The sequence below is a fragment of the Centropristis striata genome, chromosome 2, assembly GCF_030273125.1.
Source record: "Centropristis striata isolate RG_2023a ecotype Rhode Island chromosome 2, C.striata_1.0, whole genome shotgun sequence".
In the NCBI taxonomy this organism is placed as follows: domain Eukaryota; kingdom Metazoa; phylum Chordata; class Actinopteri; order Perciformes; family Serranidae; genus Centropristis; species Centropristis striata.
Window position 1 is genome coordinate 22,050,531 of NC_081518.1, and position 24,587 is coordinate 22,075,117.

General features: G+C 39.6%; 1 protein-coding gene across 4 annotated transcripts in view; it reads left to right on the forward strand.

Moving 5' to 3' along the window:
* crtc3 (CREB regulated transcription coactivator 3) overlaps positions 1-24,587 on the forward strand; it is a 52,818-nt gene that overhangs the window by 1,351 nt on the left and 26,880 nt on the right. For all 4 annotated transcript variants that reach the window (XM_059349440.1, XM_059349449.1, XM_059349458.1 and 1 more), the window contains exons 2-4: positions 4,995-5,102; positions 11,397-11,525; positions 18,418-18,479. In XM_059349440.1, coding sequence (XP_059205423.1) covers positions 4,995-5,102; positions 11,397-11,525; positions 18,418-18,479 — 299 coding nt within the window. The remainder of the gene's footprint in view (positions 1-4,994; positions 5,103-11,396; positions 11,526-18,417; positions 18,480-24,587) is intronic.

A 24,587-nucleotide genomic window follows, 5' to 3' on the forward strand; every position in this document is an offset into this window, starting at 1 on the left:
AACAAAGGATGGCTATTGGCATAGTAATAACACTGTGTGTAAATTATGTAACTCAAGAGAAATAAATGACTTAGGCAATTTTAAGCAAGATATGGTAACACTTTATTTTGAAGGTGTTTACATAAGAGTCAAGTGTCATTAATGTTCATGACACATCCCATGTCATGTTTATGACACGCTCATGTCACTCTCATGTAGACACCTTCAAAATAAAGTCTTACTATATCTTGCTTAAGTCACAAAGGCATGTTCAAAAAATTGCCTAAGTCACATTTTATTTTGACTTACACATAATAAATCTGCTTAAGTCACACACTTGACATTATCTTATCATCACATGATCTGATCAACTGAGGATGGAGGTGATTTTACCATAGGTGGCCGGCGTCATGAGGAGACAATTTAGGCAAAAAAACCAAATATGACAAAAAATGACTTAGGCGATTATTTTAACAGTGTGACGAGCTAATTGTCATTTCTTTGTGGCGTCTCACCAATGCGTTCATTGTGATTAGGGACAGAGCTCCCTCTTTCACACAGCCTCGGCTGGAATGAGCTGCCTGTCTGTTGATTGTCTGATAGACTTCATCTGCTGACTGAGATTTCTGGTATTCAACCAGTACTTCTTGTTTCTCTTCATGCATTCATTCAGCTGTGGTAAACCTCATTTGTGCAAACATATCGATAGTCAGTGTATTAAGAAAAACAATTGAGAATCAAAAGTTAAGTTAAGCTATCAAAAACTAAGAAAGGTGGATTCTAAAACTGGTCATTTGAAGTGCAGTAATTTACATAAACCGTGCAAGTTCTGTGTTTAATTGCAACCAGCAGTGAAACAGGAAATGGGGAAAGTAGCTGGTATATGTCAGCACCACCCGCCTAAAGTTCCCTGGTTTGCACTGTAATTAATAACCAGTGGAAACTCTGTTAAGATGCAGTAAGCATGTCTTCACATCCTACTGTGTTTGAACCTTGTTATTGTATTGTATTGAATGAGTTCTGGCGGGTTAAAACCTGATCTCCAAACGGCATCCTGGTCTGACTGCACAGAGAAAGGGGGAGTGGGACCAGCTCAAGAGGATGGTTCATAAATTTGACACATTATACACTCATATTTGTGTAATGTAGTAATCCTGTTTATTTGCAGATCAGGTGATCATTTGTCGCTTTTCTAGACTTATGATATCTTGAGAAATTTGTCCAAATGTTTAGGCATAATATCCCACAACAGTCTCAGGCAGATGCTTGGTGGTGTCATATTTGGGAGTCTTAAGCACATTTAAATTGTATCCAGATGACATTTCCATTTCCCATTTATTGAGGCATTTGACTCAAAATATTTAAGTTAAGACTTAAGAAGCATGAAGACTTTGGTCTCACCTATTTAGAGTTGTTTCTCAGCAGCATGTAACGTGAAAAACCTTTATTAGTCCAAGGATGGGGAAATTGCACAATTTTTTAATTTATTGAAGATAAGATAGATAGCATGACAACTAACAATAACTGTCAATTTACATTAATCTGTTAATTTTGTAAACAAAAAGTGAAAAAAATCAACCACAAGCCAAAACTCAAAGATATAATTGTTCAATGCTATAAAAGTACTAAATTCTTCCATTTAAGAAGCAGAGAACCAGAGAGTGTTTTGAGGTTTTGTTGATGAATGACTCAACTGATTAATTCAAAAAAGCTGGAATTGTTCATAGACAGATCTAATAATCAACTGGTTAATAAGCTCTACCTAACAGTACAATCCTGATGTGTTCACAAGTAATTATTGTTTGACTCGACAAACATTAAAGGCACAAAATGAAGTAGAGCTTAATTCTTTTTGACAGAAAAATAAAGATTTGAAGAATCAATTAATCTTCATTCGTCATTTTCCTAGCCTAAATTAATATTTAAAAAAGTATCTGGTTTCTGGAATTTTTTTATTTTCTTTGTCATTTTAATGAATTAATACTTTTAATGTCTTGGATTTTTTGACTGTTGATCGGACAAAAAAATACATTAAAACTTGTGATGTGATAATTAAATTAATGCAGTTTATCGACTGGGAAAATAATTAACACTTGCAGCTGTAAAATCCAGAAAGATTGACGTTCAGCTGATGATTTAGCACCAGATAGAAAATTTAAATTCTTACTAGAAAACTCAACTTGACCTGCATTTTTAAAAGGAGATGGTGAGACTTTAAACACATATTAATGCAAACAGTGTAGCTTGTTAGTGTTGTTAATAGCTCCTTGTAGTTTGATGTCTAATGAAAAAAACTAGGGCCGGGACTTTAACGCATTAATTAAGATTAATTAATTACACAAAAATTAACGCGTTAAAAAAATTGACGCATTTTAATCACACTTATGTTTTTGCACCGCGGAACGTTTCTCACTGGATGAGTTTCAGGCGGACCCATTATACTGGAGCACCAACTAGCGTTGATGAGTTCAGACAACAACAAACCACAGTGGACATGAAGGAAGAAGCTGATGAGACGCTTTGGTTGGCCCCGTGGATGATGGGACATTTTGTTACAAAAAACCAATGGATGGAAGCATCGATAAGAGCATGGTTGTGTGCAAGCTATGCAAAAAGGAATTCACATATCACCGCAGCACATCGAGCCTCAAGTATCACCTCAATGCAAAACATATAGCAGCTAGCGTCTCAATATGCTATTGCTACACCCAATGGCAAAAATTGCACTGGTTTGTTGGACTTGAACAAAAATAAACAATATTTTTGTTGCTTAAGCTTATGTATTCAGTCATTATTCAATGGTATACTAAAAACCCATGTGAAACTGTTCTCAGGTCAAATATTTATACTGCGATTAATTTCGATTAATTAATTACAAAGCCTCTAATTAATTAGATACATTTTTGTAATCGAGTCCCGGCCCTAAAAAAACCCATTCACATTCAAGCCACTTTTTTCAGGTCTCCAGTTGGCTTTATTTGCAGAAGTTTTATTTGCAATTGTGGCAGCTCCCTGAAGTCAACATGTCTTTTTAAAGAGGGCTTATAATAAACATATGCACTACCAGTTCCCAGTATTAAAAATAGTGTTTCCTGGAGGGATATAAAAGCCTTTTTACATTATCCTCATGCCATTGGTTTACAGTGTGCTCTTTCTATGAGAGGCAGAGTGCTGAATGGCCAGTCAAAGAGGATGTGGTTTTGAGGTGACACTGAATGAAGTTTGCCATAAGGTATGAACTGTCAGTGACCCTGTGAGACAGAAAAGTCCAGTCAGCGAGGCTGAGGCCGACCAGGGCACGGGACACACTGCCAGCAAACAGCTGGAATTAGAAGGAGCTGCTTCAACGTTTACACCAGCGACCAAAGGCGACCCCCCCCCCCCCCCCCCCCCCCCCCCCGAGGGGCTCTGAGGAGCTGTACATGGTACCTGAGTGCACAAACACACTCCGTGCTGCAGGCAGTTGGCATCTCTGTGAACCATAAATGTGTAAAGTCTGCATGTTTGCTGTTATGTAATAGCTAACGCCGACACTGGAGTAAGAGGTTTAAATGGGGAGTTGTTTTTTAAATATTCTCTTTCTTTTTTTTCATTTGTCCTAGATGGAGAATTCCATGTTACTGGTGGGGCTTTAAAATTAATCACAATAATGTCAAAAATATGTTTATCAGATTACAGCTGTTCCTGTTGCCCTCACAGAGGCACACACAGGCAGTCATTGCCTACAGCTGAAGGAGAATTAAAGTCATATTTTGTGTCTCTGCTACATTTTCTATTTGAAGGTGTGAATTGTGCCTCTTAATCAGTTTGTGTGCAGCTTTCAAGGTTATAGTATTCTCTGAGTTGTAGACACTGCGTTTTTACTCAGATATTTTTATTAGAAGCTCATCATGGCTCTCATTTGCAGAGAGAAGGGAAAATACCCACAGTGTGACTGTCAAGGTTGTTTTTACTTCTTTCATGGCAAGAATCTATTGTTTAGTTGTTGAAGCTATCCCAGCTGTCTTTTTTTCTCTACTGACCAAACATATCCATAAATGTTAATTAATCAAAATGATGAAAAGACAAAAATTTGTTGCTGGCAAACAAGACAAATGCACCCGGTGCTGTGTAAATTAGCAGAATGTGTCTGTAGTTAACACTCCACCGTAGTTACTACACATAAACTGACAAATGTTGCGCCAAGTGAAAAGGTTTTTACTCACACTTTCCAAGCCCATCCCTAATATCTTGTCATATTTACAATCCCTTTGAGAGAGCTTTAGCCTGTTGGCAGTAAACCCATTGATAAAATCAAATAGGGTCAGTCTTTGAGATTCAAATATTGCCCTTTCAGCAGTCTAAGGAAGACATGCCCGTCTGATTTGCCTTTTCCTGATAGCTGCTGCTGATTGGCTCTGTTTACCTTACCTTGGCAGAACAAGCCGCACTCTGTATTCTGCGAGGTAATCACTGTGCCATCTCCTGGTAGAGCGCCAGTTTGGAGGCCAAGCTGCCCATTTCCTAGAATGTGGCCCCTTAACGTTGTGTCCCTGAAATTGGAAATGTTGCAACAGTTTTATCAACTATTTGAGATGTGTGTGTCTCTTTTTTAAAGCATTTGAATCATCAGGTTGTTTGGCATACAGACCTAAATGTACATGAGTAGTATGCTGTAGCTGTTGACTGACTCTTTTCCTGCTGCTTTTGTCGTTAAAATAATTTACAAAATTTGAATTCTGTTTGCTGTAAATGCTTTAAAGATGCATTCATGGAAAGATCAAAATTGCGGTGAGATTTTAGACGTTTTCCACAAATGGATGAGTATTACAAAGAAACAGGAACCAGAGACTAGATATCTGGTTTAGTTTCCTCTTTTATGAGAAAAATGACGTGGTGGGAAAGAAAACCCCTAATCAATTCCAAATATTGTGATTGTTATCCCTAAGCTATGTGTTCTTTTCACATAAAGATACAGATGTCCAGATGTCATAACCCCTTACAGTTTTTGTTTTTGTCCCTCTTTTGACTGACAGGTCCAGTTTCAGAAGGTCCAGCAGCTTCGTTTGACTCAATCTCGGGCACAGTACTATGGCTCTCTGCCGAACGTCAATCAGATCGGCAACACCAGCACCGAATTCCAGGTGAGATCTTGTTTAGTTTCAGTCCAGAACGGTGCACCATCTCTGTGTGTGAAAGCAGCCCTTTAGGCTAATCACTTGTGCTATTTCCAGGGTAATTGCAGTGAATTACTGTGGGCAGTATGTTAAACACTGTATATGATGTGTTTTGCCTCCAGTATAAATAGTTTCTTAAGGTTTGTTCAAAGAGAAAGCACATTTGACATGCCTTTGAATCAACCTTCCAGGTTGTGTTGCAACTACATTTCACTTCAGATTCTGTCCGACCTCCCAATTACAGCGGCCGTTCCTTTCTCGCCACGTGTTCAGACCCAAAACAGCATGTTGCTGGAGAAATTAACTGCAAGGAATACAGCATAAGAATATGTATCTGCTTGCAGCAAAACTTGAGCCTGGTTAGAACAGTTTGCTGGCTTTCTTTGACAGAGCCTTCTGCAGCAGCACCCTGACTGTGCCAACACAGCAGCGCAATTCAAATAAATGAGGAGGCGGCATTTTTTTCACACAGTGTCAGTCTGAACACAGCCTTATAGATCTACTGCTGCTGTAAGTCAGAGGAGTAAAATTTATGTAAATGTACTCAAATGTTTTCCAAAAAAGATGTTTGTGTAAAAGTAAACATCTTTAAAACCACGCTTCATTTGGGATCTGCTAAATTCAAGGTCTTGTTCTTATTCAGTGGTTTTTCAAGGCCGAAGCACAATAATCCTCTATTCTAATGTAGTCCAGTCTTTCCCACATGTTTCAGGCCACAGGACCGATTTAAGCAAATTATTTGTTATGGCATTTATTATTAAATGGGTGTTATATCCAAAAATATATAGGGCCGGGACTTTAAAGCTTTAATTAAGATTAATTAATTACACAAAAATTAACGCGTTAAAAATTTACGCATTTTAATCGCACTTATTTTTGCACCGCGGAACGTTTCTCACTGGATGAGTTTCAGGTGGACCGATTATACTGGAGCACCAACTAGCGTTGATGAGTTCAGACAACAACAAACCACAGTGAACATGAAGGAAGATGCTGATGAGACCGCTTAGGTTGGCCCCGTGGATGATGGGACATTTTCTTAGTGGAACTGGCACTTAATGTTGAACTCTTTATTGTTTTGGCCAAGGTTATTGAGAGAGTTGGACTGAAATTAATTTGATTTTTTTAAACCAGCTGTTGGTAATCAACAAAGTCTGTTATGGCCTCTGAAGCAACAGAGAGATGTTTTTTAATAGTCAGGGTTTCCAATGTTCTGAATATACTTGAAAGTATTGTGTTTTACTTAAAAAACCAAAGTATTATAGTTTACAGAAGGTCTACCTACCTATAGGCTACCTGAATTTCTGAAATGTACTATATTTCTAAATATGCTATTGCTACACTTAACGGCTGTTCTGGTCTGTTGGACTTGAACAAAAATAAACCATATTTTTGTTGCTTAAGCTTATGTATTCAGTCATTATTCAATGGTATACTAAAAATCCATGTGAAAAAATTACTTCTCACTGTTCTCAGGTCAAATATTTATATGCGATTAAAATGCGATTAATTTCGATTAATTCATTACAAAGCCTCTAATTAGTTAGATTAATTTTTTTAATCGAGTCCCGGCCCTAATTATATCCTATCAATTTTAAAGGCTGACTCCCATCATCCTTCTTTTATAGATTTTTGAAATGGAAATACCCACTCAGCTTGTGCAAAAAGTAGTGACGTAGTTTACCACAGTAAGCTGTGAATGCAAGCTAAATAAACACGAGCTGTGTTCAGTTTGGAAATCACGGCACAGAATATATGCTGCTGTGCACGCTACGTTAGATCTTAAAGTCACATAGTGACACACAAACGAAGCGAGCGAGGTGGTGGCGGCAGTGAAGTTAGACTTACAACTTGTGTATTCTGTGAGGTAGAAATACTCTTTTTGTCAATGGAGTCTGGTGGCTTTAAAGAAAGCAGAGATAACGACTTCAGTGTCCCGTGTTACAGGGCTGTCTTACAGCAAATGTAAAATATTCTTGACATAGTGTACACTTAAACTGATACTGATGTTTTTAGGTGTCTAAACATGTTTTTCTGCGGCCACCATGCACAGCCGTACATATCACTTTCTGCAAAGCCACCAGCCTCCTTGGACAAAAACCGTCATTTTATCTCAAGAGCACAGGAGTTGTTGGTCCACCCATCCCTCTACTCTGCTTCTCCAATCAAAGACATACCGACCTCTGTCTCTAACACACACTGACTGTGGATAAGGACATATGTGTAGTAGGCGTGGGAGATATGGCTCTAAAAGATTATCACGATATTTCAGAGTATTTTTGCGATAACAATATACTTGACGATATTACAAGAAAAATATTTTTTAGTCTGTATAAATAAATAAAATTGTACAACAAAATAAAAATCAATCATAAATCTAAATGTAGTGTAAATTGCTAATCTCAACATTTGCCAAATACAAATAATTCACTCTGATTGATTATAACCAAAATCATTATCAAGAAAACCATGGAAAATGGCTAGATATTAGCTCTTAAATTAAACTCTTATGGGGTATTTTTTATTGTTATCATAATATTTGTCCAAACAAATGTTCCTTTAGTTGTACCAGGTATTAAATGAACAAGAAAGCAAATAGAAAAGAAGTGTGGTCCTATAATTTTTTCCACGACTGTATAGTAACTTACAAGTGCTGGTCAACGAATTAGAATAATTTGAAATAGTGCAATCATTAAATTCTTTGAATGCATTTTTTGTGCAGAAAGCAAATCAGGTGTTCACCGCACCTGTCCTACTCGTTAGACTAATCACAGAACTCGTTACCTGTAAAAAAATTTGCTCAGCTGAGCTTTCCAAAAGGCCCATTTAGGCCATTTAACTGTGACACTGTTGTTTTATTGAATTAGAATAATGGAGAAACCGTTTCATTGAATTAGAATAAATGCTCGAATTTTTGTTTTCTGTGAAGAGTGTTCACTGTGCAGTATAAAGTCAGGGTTGAGTAGAATTTCTAAGTTGTAAAATCAATCATGGGTAAGCAGCGCGACCTCTCAACCGGAATAGTGGCTCAAATTCAAGCCCTTCGCCAACAAGGCTTGACCCAAACTAAAATTGCTGAGCAGCTCGGCATCAGCCAGTCTTCCGTCTGCAAAGCTCTCAAGAAAAACTGCAGCAAGCACACCAACTGTTCCGGCGTCCGAAAAACTTCTGCTCGCGACAACAAGCAGCTGAGAAAGATCGCAGTCAGCAACCGGTTCAAGTCCACTTCCGAGCTCACCGACTTGTGGAACAAGCAGACCGGCGCTGACGTCTCCAGATCAACCACTTACCGTCGTCTGCGCGAACTCGGCTTCAAATCTCGCGTTCCAGCAGTAAAACCGATGCTGAACAAGAAACAAATGGCGAAACGGCTGAAGTGGGCCAAAGAACACGGCGAGTGGACTGCTGAAGACTGGCAGAAAGTGGTCTTCAGTGACGAATCACGCTTCTGCATCTCCTTCGGTGACCAAGGTCCTCGTGTCTGGCGTCGTGGTGGCGAAACCTACAACCACGAGTGCGTGAAAAGATCCGTCAAGTTTCCCCAGAGCGTTATGGTCTGGGGATGCATGTCCGCTCGAGGTGTAGGGAAACTCTGCTTCCTCAAGAAGACTGTCAATGCTGCCGTATATCAAGATGTTCTGAAAACGTTCCTGATTCCGACTGTTGAGGAACAGTTCGGCGAAGAAGACTTCATATTTCAACAGGATCTTTCACCGGCTCATGCGGCAAAGTCGACCAAAGATTGGTTCACTAAAAAACAGCTTGAAGTTTTGGCATGGCCGGCCAACTCGCCTGACCTCAATGTCATTGAAAACCTTTGGGCCATCGTCAAGCGGAAAATTCGCGACAGAAAGCCTACTACGCTGGACCAACTGAAGCAGAACATCGCCACTGCCTGGGAAGCTGTGAGTGCGGAAACTTGCGACAAGCTGGTCAAATCGATGCCGCAGAGACTTCAGGCAGTCATACAAGCCAAGGGGGCAGCCACAAAATACTGAGAAAGTGATGATTCTAATTATAATAAAAATTATTCTAATTCAATGAAACGGTTTCTCCATTATTCTAATTGAATAAAACAACAGTGTCACAGTTAAATGGCCTAAATGGGCCTTTTGGAAAGCTCAGCTGAGCAAATTTTTTTACAGGTAACGAGTTCTGTGATTAGTCTAACGAGTAGGACAGGTGCGGTGAACACCTGATTTGCTTTCTGCACAAAAAATGCATTCAAAGAATTTAATGATTGCACTATTTCAAATTATTCTAATTCGTTGACCAGCACTTGTATATAAACTAAATATGATAAATGTATTGTGTTTTCCATGTGTTGATATGTTTGAAAACAGAATATGAAACATAATTAAAGTAATTCTTTTTAAACGCAGTGAAGAGTTCTAAAAACGTCCAAATAAATGAACAATGATATGATGAAAGCCTAGCAAGTCCTCAGGGTGCCGAGTTTGAGATCCAGTTTTTGTAGTGCAAAAACGGCAATAGGCTGTAGTGGACCTTCAGAAGTGCCGGCAAGCTTCTCCTGAGGGTGTTAAATAATTCAGCTGCAGACTGAAAAAAAGATGGAATAAAATATCAGTGCAGTAATTGTCGGTACTTCTTCAAGCAGTGTAGTTGTGTTTGTGATCAGTGGGCCTGTATCTGTGTCAGCTCTCCAAGGAGCGGGGTACTCTGTGGTACACAGGGTCCAGGTGAAAGTGCCCTTGTTTCTTGAAAGAATGGCCCTTTTGAGGTGGAGCAGTAATTGCAACACCGTGGTCAGATCCAGAAATCAATCCCCACACAGAGGGAGAAAACACTCGCTTACAGAGTCCATTCACATCCTCTTCAGGGACCAACTGAAGGGCTTCTAGATTCCACATTTTGATAACCTTTTGTTTGCCTGATTTTAATGAAATGAATGCAGAGTGCCTAATGTTGCCTTTCTAAAACTCACAGAAACAACCACATGTAAATCCCTAATCTGCAATGCACAATCGACAATCAAATGTGGATCATGTATTCAAATTCAAGATGTTGTCTTTATGAGCAAGAACTAACATGAGAACCGTGCAGAGCAATAAAGGATTGGGGCTTTAAACTTGCAAAAAAAAGAAGGGAAATTTCAATGATGACTTTTATAAAATTCAAAAGCATTCAACAAAACTATTTTTGAGTGTCAAATCTTTTCATTATTTCATTGCTATGAGGCACCAATGTTGCATTTTAAAGCTGACATTTTTGCTGGAAGTATTCAAGATAACATCTTTATAAGGTCATGCATGAACTAAAGTTCACGATTTTAAACAAATAGACTATATTTCATTTCACCTTTTGTGCATTTAGTTTTAATCAGCAGCCTTTTTTCTTATTTAAAGAGCCAGCAAAACATTTTAAACCTGACTGAAGGGACTATTTCAAGACAATGTAGTCAAATGTGTTATTGGTTTGTATCGAAGTTTATATAGAAGGCTGTGTTCGATATCACATACTATCGTACATCATGCTGCACACTCAATTATCATGTGCTGCATACTGAGAATTAAATTAACGATCAAGTATGCCATTAACAGCCGTCTGTTCACACTGAATTATAGTCAAGCAATACGTCTTCTCTGCCTCACATGGCTGTATCGATTACATCATTACCAGCCCAAGCTGCTGCTGAACGAAGATCGTTTATCACACATGTAAATCAGCATTACCTCATCCACTTAATTTAATATATCCTTTCCTAATTGTTACTGTTAAATAGGTTTTCAACAGTAAATTAGATATGTGAACCGCTGTGCTTTCCCTGTATACCTTACTGGATACTGGGTTCATGAGACGATATTATCATGATAAAAACGGTTGGTTTACTCTCACAGTTCCCCATGTGCAGACTGAACTTGGAAAGTCAGCCTTCTGTTTTAATGCCCCTGCAACCTGGAATGATCATCAAGTCACACTGAGGATCAATACGGCCATTACATTTTTTCAATTTCGTAGCTTGATTGCAGACTTTCCTGCAACTGTTTATAGCTTGGATCTTTTTAAATAGCATTTTTACTCATTCATTTATCTTGTCTGTTATCTGTATTTTGAATTTGTAATTCTGTACTGTCTGTAAATGTACTCGTTGTCACTGTAAATGAATGGGAAACCTCAGTGCCTTAGGAGTTTAAATAAATAAAATGTATGTAAATGAGGCTGAAGTTTGATTGAAATCTAATTTACCACTTGCCAACCTGTTGGAAGCTGCATTGTTAAGTGTCTGGTGTCTCCTTTCAGGGTGGCTTTCCATCAGGACTGGACTCGGTCAGAGGGACGCGCCACCACGGACTGGTGGAGAGGGTCCACAGGGACCGCAACCGCATCAACTCTCCCCACCGCCGACCCATCGACAAGCACGGGCGGCAGATATCCTTCCAAGCTTTAGATCAGTGACAGTGGGAGACCTCAGAGGGTAGTCGGTGATGTGGAAGTGGGTGTTGTGGCTTCCAGGTGGTTGGTCTTCACTGTTGTTTTCTGTTTTAAATGTTTGTGTTTGTGTTGTGGTTTCAAGCGTGACGACACTTGCCAGTGTAGGCAGCTGTTCTGTAGCCTCGGGAACCGAATTAGTCATTATGCTAATTTAAATGTGACGCAGAGACATTGCGCTTTACTTATGCCTAATGGACATTGACAGTAGGAGATTCTCTAAATGCACTCTCTGGGTGTAGTTTCGAGTGTTGCAGCAGATGTGATTTTTAATGGTGATAACACATAGAGTGAGGAACACGAGCCTGAGTGTATGCACTTTCATTCTCAGCGACATCTTTTAAAAATCCATTTCCCTCGAGTCTTCTCCAAGTTTGAGTGAGTAAGAGCAGAGAAATGTGGGTTGTTGTTTTTTTCTGCTGCTGCTGCTTTATGAATTACAGTTTTCACAGTTTATATAATTCAGGCTTGGTAAGTTTTATAAGACAGACTGTGTTGCATAAATTGCTCCCATTTACAATGCTCCGCTAATCACCATGTTTCTTGTCCCCAGTCAGCTATCACATGTGTGCTTCATGTCAGTATTCATTACAGCTGTGGAATAGTATAGAGACACGAAAACTACTGTTTAAATTTAGACCCAGAATGATTACCCGCAGTTTTAAGTGATAAAATAATGGATAGCCTTGTGTAACTGGGAAATACTATCCTGAAACTTCCAAGGTCCCTCACGCCTTCCCACAGGTCTAGTGTCTGTGTAGTGTCTATTATAACTCACACAAAGGCAGTTACATCTTATAAATTATGGAAGAAATATCCTGTCTTTATACAGGAGAGTATACTGAGCTGAACTGCTCAGAGTATTTATATTATTTAAAATATATCCCACAAATATAAAATTAGAAAAAATTCTACTACGATAAGTCTTTTTAGGATTACTTATACTAATACAAGATTAATTATACATAAATTTGCTGGAGTCTTAAATAGGTGACGATTCATATAGCTGGCTATTATGGTAAATTAGTGTATTTTGGCGCTCAAAAAGGGCGAAGGAACGCACCCAAGACACGGCATCCGTCATTTGATTGGTCCACACTCTAGCTGTCTCCCTATTGGCCGGTGAAACACACTATTATAACTGCAGGGGAGGGACATCTTCAGTCTGAGCAGATACCTCGACCTGAGAGGACATGCTTGTTCTGACTGCAAGTACATACTTTTTGACAGCGCAGACTTTAGATCTGAGCGCGCAGATCATATTTGAATGCAAGCGAAATGCTTGTGTCCAAGAAGAAGAAATGTGAGCACAATTATGTGATTTTTGAGTTCAAGCAAACATTTTGAGAGAAAGCAGTAGAAATCTTAGTGCAAGCACAAAATGTGAGCATGAGAATAAATGTGAGCACGAGAAGGAGCTGTGTCACTGAAATGGAATAAAATCATGCTCTCAAAATGAAAATCTACGCTCTTGAATAAAGATAGGATATTTCTTCTGTGATAAATGATCATTAGAACTGCTGGGTTAATGGAAACTCTAACTAACTGCATTTATAATGTGATGCCGATATTAATGGCTAATTAGTCCATTTATTGTGGAAAACATTTGTCTATACTGCTTCAAAAAAGGTTAATTATGAATATTATATATAGCCTTTTGGATACAGGACATGGATTACAGCACGCCCCCGCCTCATTGCATTTTAATAAGCAGATTTGTTTATTCCCTGCCTTGAGACGGAGATGATTCAGTGAGCTGTCACTATGGTGTGTGTGTGTGTGTGTGTGTGATAGCTGGAGAGGAGTGTGTCATGTGATGTCATAGCAGCGTATATGTCTCTGTGGGGAACAGGCAGAACAGAAGCATAAAGGTTATTAGGATGTATGGGGGGAAACGCTCAACATATCCATATTGTTTTTCTTTTTCTCTGTCAGTATGACATCATTGATTGTCATGTGTGTGAGGGGTGGACGTGTACAATAGATGACCTACATTGAGGGAGATGATTAAATAGGAGAAAGTTCAACCACTAAAGCATAGCTCTAAACATTCAGACGGTTTCAGATTGATCAACAGTGTAATTTAAATGAATTTAGGCTTATAAGCAAGCTTTGTGGTTTGTGTTAAAACTGGGAGTACATTTTTTAATGTTGAACAGACTGTAATGTACACAACGTGGGTGGAGGCAAAGCCAGCTCTTGTTATTATCAAAAAAGAAGCAGTTGGCCCATTCAAGTTTGGTGGGTGGTGTTGGTTTGACACATATGCGTACTGTACATGCACATGTCCTGTTCGCTTATAGATGGTTTGGTTAAAATGGTGTAAAGGTCAGTGGTGCAGGGACTGTTTGTGCACTTCATCAAGCTGACATACACATCTAAGGCAGTTTAAAGCTCAAACATTGGAGTTTTACTAAACAGGGTCAACAGCATTTCAGAATGTCTGTTTTTGTTGTCACTTATGGCTAGCCTCAGCTTTTTTCGGCCCTGGATGATATTAGCTTTAGGGTCCCAATCCACCTACCTGACACGCCAGATTGTTTAAAGATTGTCTTGTAAAACAAACAGTCATTGGAAACTAGAGGTGTGGGAAAAATTGATACAGCATAGTATTGCAATATTTTGCAGGCCAATATTATGTCGATTCATGGCCGCCAAGTATCAATATTTAGCGTTGTGACAGCCGTCTGGCCATAAGTATTTTTGCCGTTTTTTGTTTTAGGGTCTCGAGGGCTCACTTTAAGGAATATACTGGAGATACTGGTATATGAAACTAGAAGATCTAAGGAATCGTCAGGATATCGTGTCGGGAAGTTGTTTAAATAACGCTGCAAAGTTTGGCTTTTCTTTATGTTTCATTCAAAAAAATTGAGAGCAGTGAAGCTTAAAGTTTTTGATAAAATGCTGCAGTTGTCATGCATGTTTGATTTCAGTTCAGATTGACTGAATACTTTGTTGGTCAGTCTGTGGGTTTGACTCTCATTGTGGAGAAATAAAAAGACGATGAGATGAAATGAGTGAGAATTTTCAAAACAATCCTTGGCTGAATTTAGTTTTGTGGACACAAAATGCAGTTAAACAGTTAAATCGCATTATATTGTATCGTAGTACTCACAATATTGCAAACTAACTGTCTATCACCAGGAGAAGACCTTCAGTGCTGTTCTTTGAACTTACTTCAATGAAGAAGTATTCTCCAGTTTTGATGTAACTGTTGCTATTGCATCATCAGCAATGAGCTCTTCAGGATCTGCCGCTGTTGTTTTGAAAGTCACCTCTCCATGTCGTCACAAAAGCTTTGTGTAAATTACTTGAAGCCTGACGAGATGATTTGGTGATATGTGAGCCTGAGATTCTTGCATGATCACTTGATAGTGTGAGGATCCACATCCTTCTACCTTTCTCAACTTCTGTAAGAACTACTTATATCAGAACAGTACAGTGACTGCTTTGTGTCAAGCCCCCTCAAAGAGCTGTAAATATGTATCGCCAAAATATTGCTTTCAGGTATCCATTGAACTTGAAAGGTATCCAGATCACAGACTACTGTAATGTCAATAGGCATGTTTCCATTAGGTACCTTTCCCTCTAGTGAGCCGCTATGGGTGTGGTTTGGGAGAGGATCCACCCAACTTCACGTTATCGGCTCAGATAGCATCTGCCTTGGGTAGGTACTTTCTGAGCCGCTACTGAGCGGTGAACTAGGGCATTAGTGATTAATTTGCAGACTGGAAGCTCAGGGGTTAACATCTCCTGCTCTGACTGCAGCTGGGAGAGACCGCTGCGGGAGGACTGGGCCGCTTGAGAGTGCTTTGGGACATCGCTACTCGTTAAGAAGAGTAGGAACGAGTCTCTAAAAGTCTCCAATAACACCAGAATAAGTTGCTAGATTTGTCTCTAGTCACTTTTTTTGAACAAGAGTCTCTAGAGTGGTCTGAATAGTCTAAATATAGAGACAAAGTCTCTAAGTTGGCAACACTGCTTGCCGCGTCAGTCTGTTGTCACATTCGGACTCCGTTGGTTAGCCGCTACAAAAGTAGCTGTATGGGAACAGAGACCGAGGGGAACTAACTAGTGGGCGGAGCCAAAACACTCAACCGCTTTCCAAAAAGTACTCAGTGGAAACACGCCTATTCATTAAATTCCTGGTCAGATGTATAGTTCTGTTTATGATACAATTAGTAAATATCCCATTTTTATTCTGTTTTTTTTATGTAGGCAACATCCTTAAAAAGCTGCTTGTGTTGAGAGGTTTGACTTCTCAATCTTAAAAGGTAAAAAGTATTTTTTGTAGACAAACACAAACACTTTTCAAATGGGGGGGGGGGGCTGAGTTCTTGGCAGGTCCATAGTTCGCCTGTTCCTCAGAGCGAGTCCTTCATCCACTGAGAATCAATTTGCCCTGACAGCTGCAGAGTAGACCATCTGCTGTGCAGAGTGCTTTAAATGATGATGACAGGGAGTTGAAAATATGAAAACGGGTTGTGCAGTTTGTTGCTCTGGCTTATCCAATCACAGGGCCATATTTAAGGAGAAGTGGTTTGTGGCTCTGATTGGTTAAAGAAGTAGAGGGGGATTATTTTTAAATGACATCCTGATTTTACAGTCTTTGGATGTGTAATAATGTATAGTTTCTACTGGACACACAACTTAAGCGCGCCACCTACAGATTTTTGTTGATCAGTCAGGGCACATGAACCGGTCAAGTAACCAGTTTGACAGGATTGTTGCTCCTCTACGTCAGGAGAAACCATCATAGTGTCCTTTCCACTTAGTTGTTTTTGTGTATGTTTGAAAAGGGGCTTATTCCATGTTTTGTGTGGGGGTGATAGCAGGGCTGCAGTCTCTGTAAATCTGTCTCATCGCTGATAATAATTTGTCCAAGGCCTTAACAGATGCTGTGTGGAACAGTGATTGTCCTTGTATGTCGCCAAGGCTCTGCTTTAATTTATTTTTGTTGATCGGTCAACATTTTCAATTCCCCGCTCTCAGTAACCACCCAGGGCAGAGGCTGTTTCCAGAGCCGAGGAGCTCCGACTTAAAAAAACTAAGAGTGGTTGTCGGCACGATGAAACGCCGCCCTCCTGCAGTCCTGCCCTTCCACACACAAAGCCAGGAACTCTGCCTCTGCATTAAGTAGTAAATCAAATAATGCTGTCATTGTTTCATTAAGTATCTGAAAAATGCAGCTCCATTGTTCGCACTTGTCTTTCCACACTGTAGTGCTTTGATGAGGATGTGCTTACAGTGTGAGTGCAGTTTTTTCTCTTTGAACGTGTCGAAGTCTCACCCTCTATGATTTAATGTCAAGTTGCCGAGCCAAGAGCTATAGATAGAACACATCCTTGGTTCACTTTTTGAGTGAAAAAAGTCAGGGTGAAGTAGACATTTATACTTTAATCACTTTCACTCATGCACTGCAACCCTGAACTTATCTAGAGATGATCCAGAGGAGCTTTATGAGAGATTGCAGCTGTCCGAGTCAGTTTGACCTGACATTAAACATTGAACTATTAAACGTACTTTACCTTGCCAACTCCCTAGCACAAAGGCTGTGTAATGTCCGATTAAGCCAGGGTGTGAATAGAGCAGGTAACTGTTTTCGGGAATTCACAGAAAGCGAGAGGGTGTGTTGATGACGTTTTTATCATGTGACGGCCTCAAAACCGAAAGAATAGAAACATCCAAGGATGAAAAAGAATGGTCATTACACAAAGATGTCCAGATAAATATTCAGGAATAATAAACAGGCTACATCATCAAGGTGTAATCAACATGACCTGCCTCTGTTTGGTTTAGGCGAGGGCTGGCACCTCACTGAGCGTGTCTGAGAATCTCCAGTATGTGAGAATGTTACTTACATGTTGTACGGGTGTGTGATACGTGTGTAACAAGGCAGCTTTATATGAGAAAATGTATTTAATTGCTTGGTTTCAAGTCATATTTACTAGTTATTTTCCATTTCTTTCTGGGTGCTAATAATATTTTACTTATTTATTTATTGTTGTTTGCACTTTAAAATCATGCAATCATAAAGAAAGAAAAGTACAAGAAACTGCAGGAAAGATTTTTAAAAAAGCCCAAAGGGCTAATAAGCGACCCTCCCTCTTAAACCTATAAATACCTATACTTTACTTAAATTACATAGCTAGATGAAAATAGAAAATGACAACAACAATACAAACAAAACAATGTTACAAAGGTGATTCTGTTAGAGGTTTTATGTCATTTCATAGCACCTTGATAGACAAATGAGAATTTAGCAACAGAGGTCCTACAGAAAGGAATATTTAATTCAAGAATACAAGAAGAAAGTAATTCTTTCTTCTTGTAAGATGTGCATGATAATGAGAATTTAACTCAAAGTATGAAAAAAATAGGTAGAGATGCAGGAAGGATAATTACTTTATACACAAGAATTTATTAATTGTAAGTAGCTGCAATTGTTTAAATAATGGTTTAGTTAGGGTTAAATAAGAAGAGTTGGTGGCAGTTTTTACAAAGGATTTCTGAAATCTATGGATTGCTTGTAAATAAGAATAATAAGAGCTTGCTCAAATTATATTTCAGTAAGAGATGTAAGGATAAATTAAACTGTTATACAATGTTACAAGTGTGCTCTTTTTCAAATGGTGTTTTTTTTATAACGCGCAACGATTTTGAAACCTTACAAACAAATTCACAATGATTCTTAAAGCAGAGCTTTTCATCAATGTAGACACCAATATCTAACAACAACTAAATAACATGCATTTAATCGTTATAAAAATGAACTTAATGTCACCTTGATGTTTCTGTATTTGTGCCAATAATTCCCTTGACTAAAACCTACATAGAGAGCTCTCCGTACGGAGCAGTGTACCTGTCCCCACCCCTGGACAACAACTGGAGAAGGTGAGTAGTACATGTGTTGAGCTGCTGACAGAAGGGCTTCTCTTCTTTCTTTTACCTCCTTGTTTCCTGCATCAAGCCTCTCTGTGCCTGCTAGTGTTGTCTTTCTATGCGTAGAAAGGCACCCGCCGTCTCGATCAAGCATAGATCAGAAATGTATGCACCAAGTGGTTGTCCAGGGCAGAAGTGAGCCATGGTGACGGCTGCAGTTGTTGACCTTCATTGTTTATGCACAAATGTTTCAATGCTGTGTTAGCCCTGGGAAGGCTGCGTCTACGTAAAGGTGTTTGACAGATAGCCTTTTGCTTTAAAGGTCATGCCCGACAGCAGTCGTCCCACTGTTTAGGGATTTGATGTTGTCACAGCACCTCTGCCCCGTGGTACACAATCTCCAGCTTAGCAGAAATTGAATAGCAGTAGCTGCTGGAGGACAAAGCTACACTGGTTGGCCTTGATGCGAGCTGCAAGATCCCTTTTTCCCCAGCTCTGGTAGAGCAGTCGGTGCACTGGTAAACGGCTTTTCCTCTGTGTTTACAAGGGAGTGAATTATGGCCCAGTGATAAAAAGCTCAGCCAAGCACCTCCCCGCTCGCTCTCTTCCACTCTTGCTCCGTCTCTACCACACTTGTGTTTTGTATGCGGGCTTGGCCGGCCGCCAATCACCCTGCCTCGTCTTCTTCCACACGGCGCAGACACAGACATTCGCCAGGCTCCGTGTTGAGCGTACTATAACAGCTTGTACTGTAGAAGTGAATAAGGCCCACGCCCTCTCGTCATTGTTGACAGCACAAAACAGGTTGGCTGACAAACGTCCTCACGGAGCAGCCAGACGTCAGTGTTCTCAGAGTGGGTGTGTGTCTGGGAGAGCCATGTGGCACAAAGCAATCAACGCACGCTCTCATCTTTAATTTGCGCAATGCTGCTTTGTTCCCCACCTTCTCAATAAAAGATTGAGCAGCGTGTCATCTAAACTTCAGCTTGACGATGTGACAACCATTTTCATTTGTGTTTAATGATTACATTTACTGTCACCAAGGCACATACAGGCTTGACTAACAGACCTTTGATATGAATATTTATGTAGCTTAAATCTGATTATTTTATGTAAAGTGAAGGACCACACAAACGTTTTCCCATTTTCTCTGTGGACATAAAGAGACCTCAACTTTTTGTTTTGTTTAACAGCTACAATTAAAATCTTCCTGCTGTTAAAATTAATATTTTCATGTCACCTTGTGAAACGAGACTCTAATCGTCACTCCCCTCTGAGTTTTCACACCACAACCGATTTACGTTTATTCCAAAAAAACAACAAGAGTAATTAAATGAGTTTAGTTATTATTTTAACAAAAACAATTATTAACAAAAGCTAATGAACAAAGGTTAGGGGATACAAATTAAATCTGGCAACTAATTCTGGCAATTCTCCAAACTGAGGCAGTCAAAAAAATCACTGGAAAAAAGTAATTCCCCTCACAATTTAGTTGCATTTCTTAATTTATAAGGAACACGTGAAACATGTTTTATGCTTCCTGTGAATATAATCTAATTTCCATGCTTCCTTTTTGGGGAATAAACTACTTTATAAGGGCATGCTGCCATGTTGACATTAAACCAAAAATTCTAAATTATTGATAAAAATTGATTTCCTGCACAGCTCTACTCCCTCCGATTGTCTCTTCTCTCCACTGTTTCATACAAAAAGGCCTTTATATGTGATTGGCATCAGCTCTGTCAAGTCTCTGCAGGCCAAGCCGAGCCTCCTGCTCCAACCTGCAGCAGATTGTTGTCGCAGTGTGTAACTGGGATAAACTTCCCTCTCAGCAGTGGATTTTGGCCCACTTCACTGTCACAGGCAGAGATATACAAGTTTCCCTTTTAGCTGCTTTAAACTGGCTGAAAAGAGTCTGAAAGCTTTGAGAGCCCGCACATCCACCTGCTTAATGTCCACCAATCTTACCATGAGATAATATTACACAAGTTTTAGTTTTGTTATCTTCTGGGTTGCTTTTTAGTTCCCGGCTTTGGCTGGGGGTGTGACAATCTTTCTTGGATTACAACTTTTTGTCTAAGACCTCAGCCAAAACAAACACGGGTGCTCTGGGTTACTTGTTCTACTAGTAGGTCCAGAAAAAAAAAAACTGGCCAGTAAATTCTCCAGAAATTCAGGGATGTGGCAGCATGTGACACTTTTATGATTCACGGTTGATTTACAGACTCTGGTTTTCACAGCATGTGAAAGAGAAGAATGGATAAAGGAGGTGGAGATTAACATTGCACAGAATAGTGCGGATACAACTAAACTGAGGTGCTGCACACGTCATCTCGTACAAATCCAAACAGAAAACGCTTCCAGACAAAAACAGGCTCACATTTCTAACAACCATTGCAGAAAGCATTGTAGAGCATTTAAAGTGAAAGGTCACAGAGAAACACAACCCTGGATTTCCCCTGAAGAACTGGACAATGGTGTTACACTGTCACACTGTATCATAGAATCACAATTATTCTATATGCAAAACAGGATGTCAATGCATATTTTCAAACAATGTTTAGCTTACAAAATAGTAAGTTGGAGTTTTGAAGTATGATAGCTGCATAATTCCCTGACTCTTGGGGATTCAATTAGATCTCCACAATTGAAATATCTTATTTTCAGTAGTAGCACAAATTTAATTGTCATTGTAACAGTAAAAACTTCTATTATTGCATCACATCTGCAGGCCATATTTCCATTGCAATCTGGTAATTTCATAAAAAACTTTTATCATGATTAATGGCATTTCAACAGAAATATTTCACAAGAATGCCTTTGTTCTGTGTGATGCGTACGTGGTAAAAAAAATATTGAGCAGTACACAAGCTTCCTTTTGCACAATCTGTGTTGTGTTTTCAGTCTCAGACTGCTGACGGAGCTCGTAGTGTAAATGAAGACACAACACGCCGTTGGAGGGGAAGTGGGAAACCAGAGCCGGGACTGAAGTCAAGCCAGATTAGGGAGGCTCTTCAACCAGTAGCCTGCTGGGATTTCCCATTGAGGAAAATGATCTTTTGCTAAATCCTTCACAAGAGGTTTCTACAAGAGGGAAAACATTTTCCTCTTCCCTCTCAAGAACAGATCAGTGCCTGAGCTAAATATCCATCCGTGGAAATGGTCGTTAGGCTCTTGTGTTGTTGCAGTGACCTCTCACTGCAACAACACAAGAGCCTAACGACCATTTCCACCGATGGATGTTTAGCTCAGGCACCAGATTCCCAGCTTGTCCGTCTCAGGGGAGAGTGGGGCGGTAAGTGTTTACAACGCCAACCACATCTGCACTGCATTACAGCCAGTCAGCTCTTGGAGAAGAGCCACAGAGCTCTTTAACTGTTTCAGTGCTTTAATTACCACAACAGTGATCAGATATCTGCTGTCCACTCAGCCTCTGGAACGTCTGACAACATGGGGACAGAAATCTGCAATAAGCAGGCATATTTTAAAGGCACCAATTGAACTTTAGATTATATTTCTACTGCTGTGTGTTTGTATTAAGATGAGTCATGCCAAGCTTCCCAGTCTTTGATAGATCAGAGGCAATGGGCCAGTGCTAGGGATCGTCAGGCATGACAGCAATGCAGGGGAACAGAACTGTTCACATAGCCTTTAACCGCTCCGTGACCAGCAGTCTCGCCAGCAGATTTTATCATCTCTTTGGGTTTTGTGAGGACATTTTTTTGTGTCTTCAGGAAAAGTAGTAGTGATTTCCCAACCTCGTCCATCTGCGGGGTGTCACGACATGTTTTTTTTTTTCTCCATCCACCATCTGTCCTCAAGAGTTTACTCAAAGTGTAACGCTTGATCGGCAATGTGGCGCGTTAAAGAATAATAATGTGTGCTGGGGAGATAATTTGTCATTGGGGATTGGTTCCTCAGGCATCAGACCTGAGTGCAGGCCTGTATGTGTCCCTTTGGAGACCATCTGTTCCAGGGTCAGACCCTCGATCCAGTCCCACGCTCTCCTCCTCTTCCATTCACCCATCTTTGGCTCGCTATTCCTGCACCAGCCTCTCTCGGGATGAAATCTCAGATCGAGCTCCCTGGAGATTTCTCTGGAGAAAAGGCCCAAGAGAGGAAAGATCTTAAAATTTCCTCTTTGGGAGATGTGGTGCGATAATTCTCGGAGGTTTGTATCCTCCATCTCGGTGGTCCGATAGCTGCCCCACTGTAGATACCAACTCCTTTTTCACATCACATCTTTCACTATTTTAGTTGATTAAAATAACTTCTCCATGTATACTGTCGACTTGTTTGCCATTGTCCTAAATTAGTTTCACATAAATACACTTTATTCAAAATCAGAGATTCCAGCAGGAAAACTCATGGCAGTAACAAATAATAACATCATCACCATGCCATTGTGTCAGAAGGATATCTGTTGGATGGGTGGAGTGCCACAGCTCATCTGCATTCCATATATCTACCTATAAATATAGTCTATTACACCCTGCAGTGACGTGCTGAGAGGCCCAACCAGAAATCTGTCTGAAGTTTGCTTACATTAGTCACCGTAAGCTTTTGGTTGAAGTGGACCAAGTGAGGCTGAAGTAAGAGTGGGATTTATTGCATATGTATTCAACTTCTAATTTGCGAAAAGGAGAATGTGTTATTTGATCTGTCAAAACTGACATTGTCTAGCTATAAATGACAATTATGGTTTATTACAAGTTTTCTTTGTAGTTGTTTGATTAATTTCTCATCTATGAAGGAAACCTTTCTATCAGGTGGACAAAATCCAGTTTCAATATCTTCATTATTTCAATTGATGTTAATGGTCCATATTCTTCACTGGAGGGTGAAGCTGGTTTGGTTTTTTAGAAGTTACTCAGTTTTTCTGCCTTTTTTTGTGAGATGGCTTCAGATATTTAATATGTTCATATTGTGTTTTTTCTGGTTTTGTTAACAGTTCAAATGTAAAAGGAACTATTAACAGCAACCACAAGTTACTCCTTTGCTGCACAGGTAGAAAGTCCCTGAACTCCTGTGATAAATCAAACTTTTTAGAGATTTGTTAAGTTTGGGGATTTTCACAAACTTAGTAAAATGCTGTTAGCAACACATTTTTGCTCTGTGCCTTATCTGAAATCCGCATTAAATGTAATATATCAAGCCTTCTTTCTTCATGTTAAAAGCAGAAAATCTGCTGTTCTATAAGTCGCCTGTCTGTTTCTTGGCTTCCTATTGCACATGCTGCTCACTGTGTGTCTCATGCTCCTGGTGTTGCTGAATCGTGTCTCCATTTTTCAGTCAAAATTTTGCATTGCACTGAAGAGGCATCCTTGGTCTGCACCTCGGTCACAGATGCTACCTGGTGGTTCTTTGAGCACACCACAACTCCTGCAAGTTAGAATTAAAATGCAAATTAACTTAAGTGCTTCGCTGCAGGTTACAATGTAATAGTGCCGCACAGGACTGTGTATATATATATATATATATATATATATACCTAATGGGTAATTAAAGGGAGCAGGATGCAGACTCAAATGAGCAGAGAGAGTGGGAGTGAAGAGCATTTTGTCTGCAGGGATGCCTAGCGGGTTAACTGGCTTGTTGTCCAACATAAAAGTAAAATAAATACATTTTAAGAGCACTTGGAGAGTGTGGACCTTCACTAAGGCCAAATATTCTATCTTGCAATGTTAACGAAAGTGGGGGGGGAAAGGTAAATAGAAGAAAATAATGTTTATCCTCCTTAGTCATTCAGATCTGCCCCAAAATGTAATGTGATCTTCCCAAGTTTTATGAAAATCAGGCCAGTCATTTTTCTGTAATCCTGCTGACAAACTAAAATATAACCTCCTTGGTGGAGGTATTAATACATCTTATCAGTTATAATAACATTGTACTCCCCAAGTTAATTGATAGTTATGTGGTAACGTCACAAAAAAAATATGCCAAGACTAGAAAAACTGGCTTCACTTCCAGTTTTAGCTCCACACCAAGTGCTTAAGATAATCTGACCTGTTGTGTTTCTGTCTTCACTCCAGAGACGTCATTGTGTTTCAGACCTTGGAAGTTGTTTTGAGTAGGAAGTTATCATAACCAAAAGAACTGAAGCCACCATCTAATTCTTAC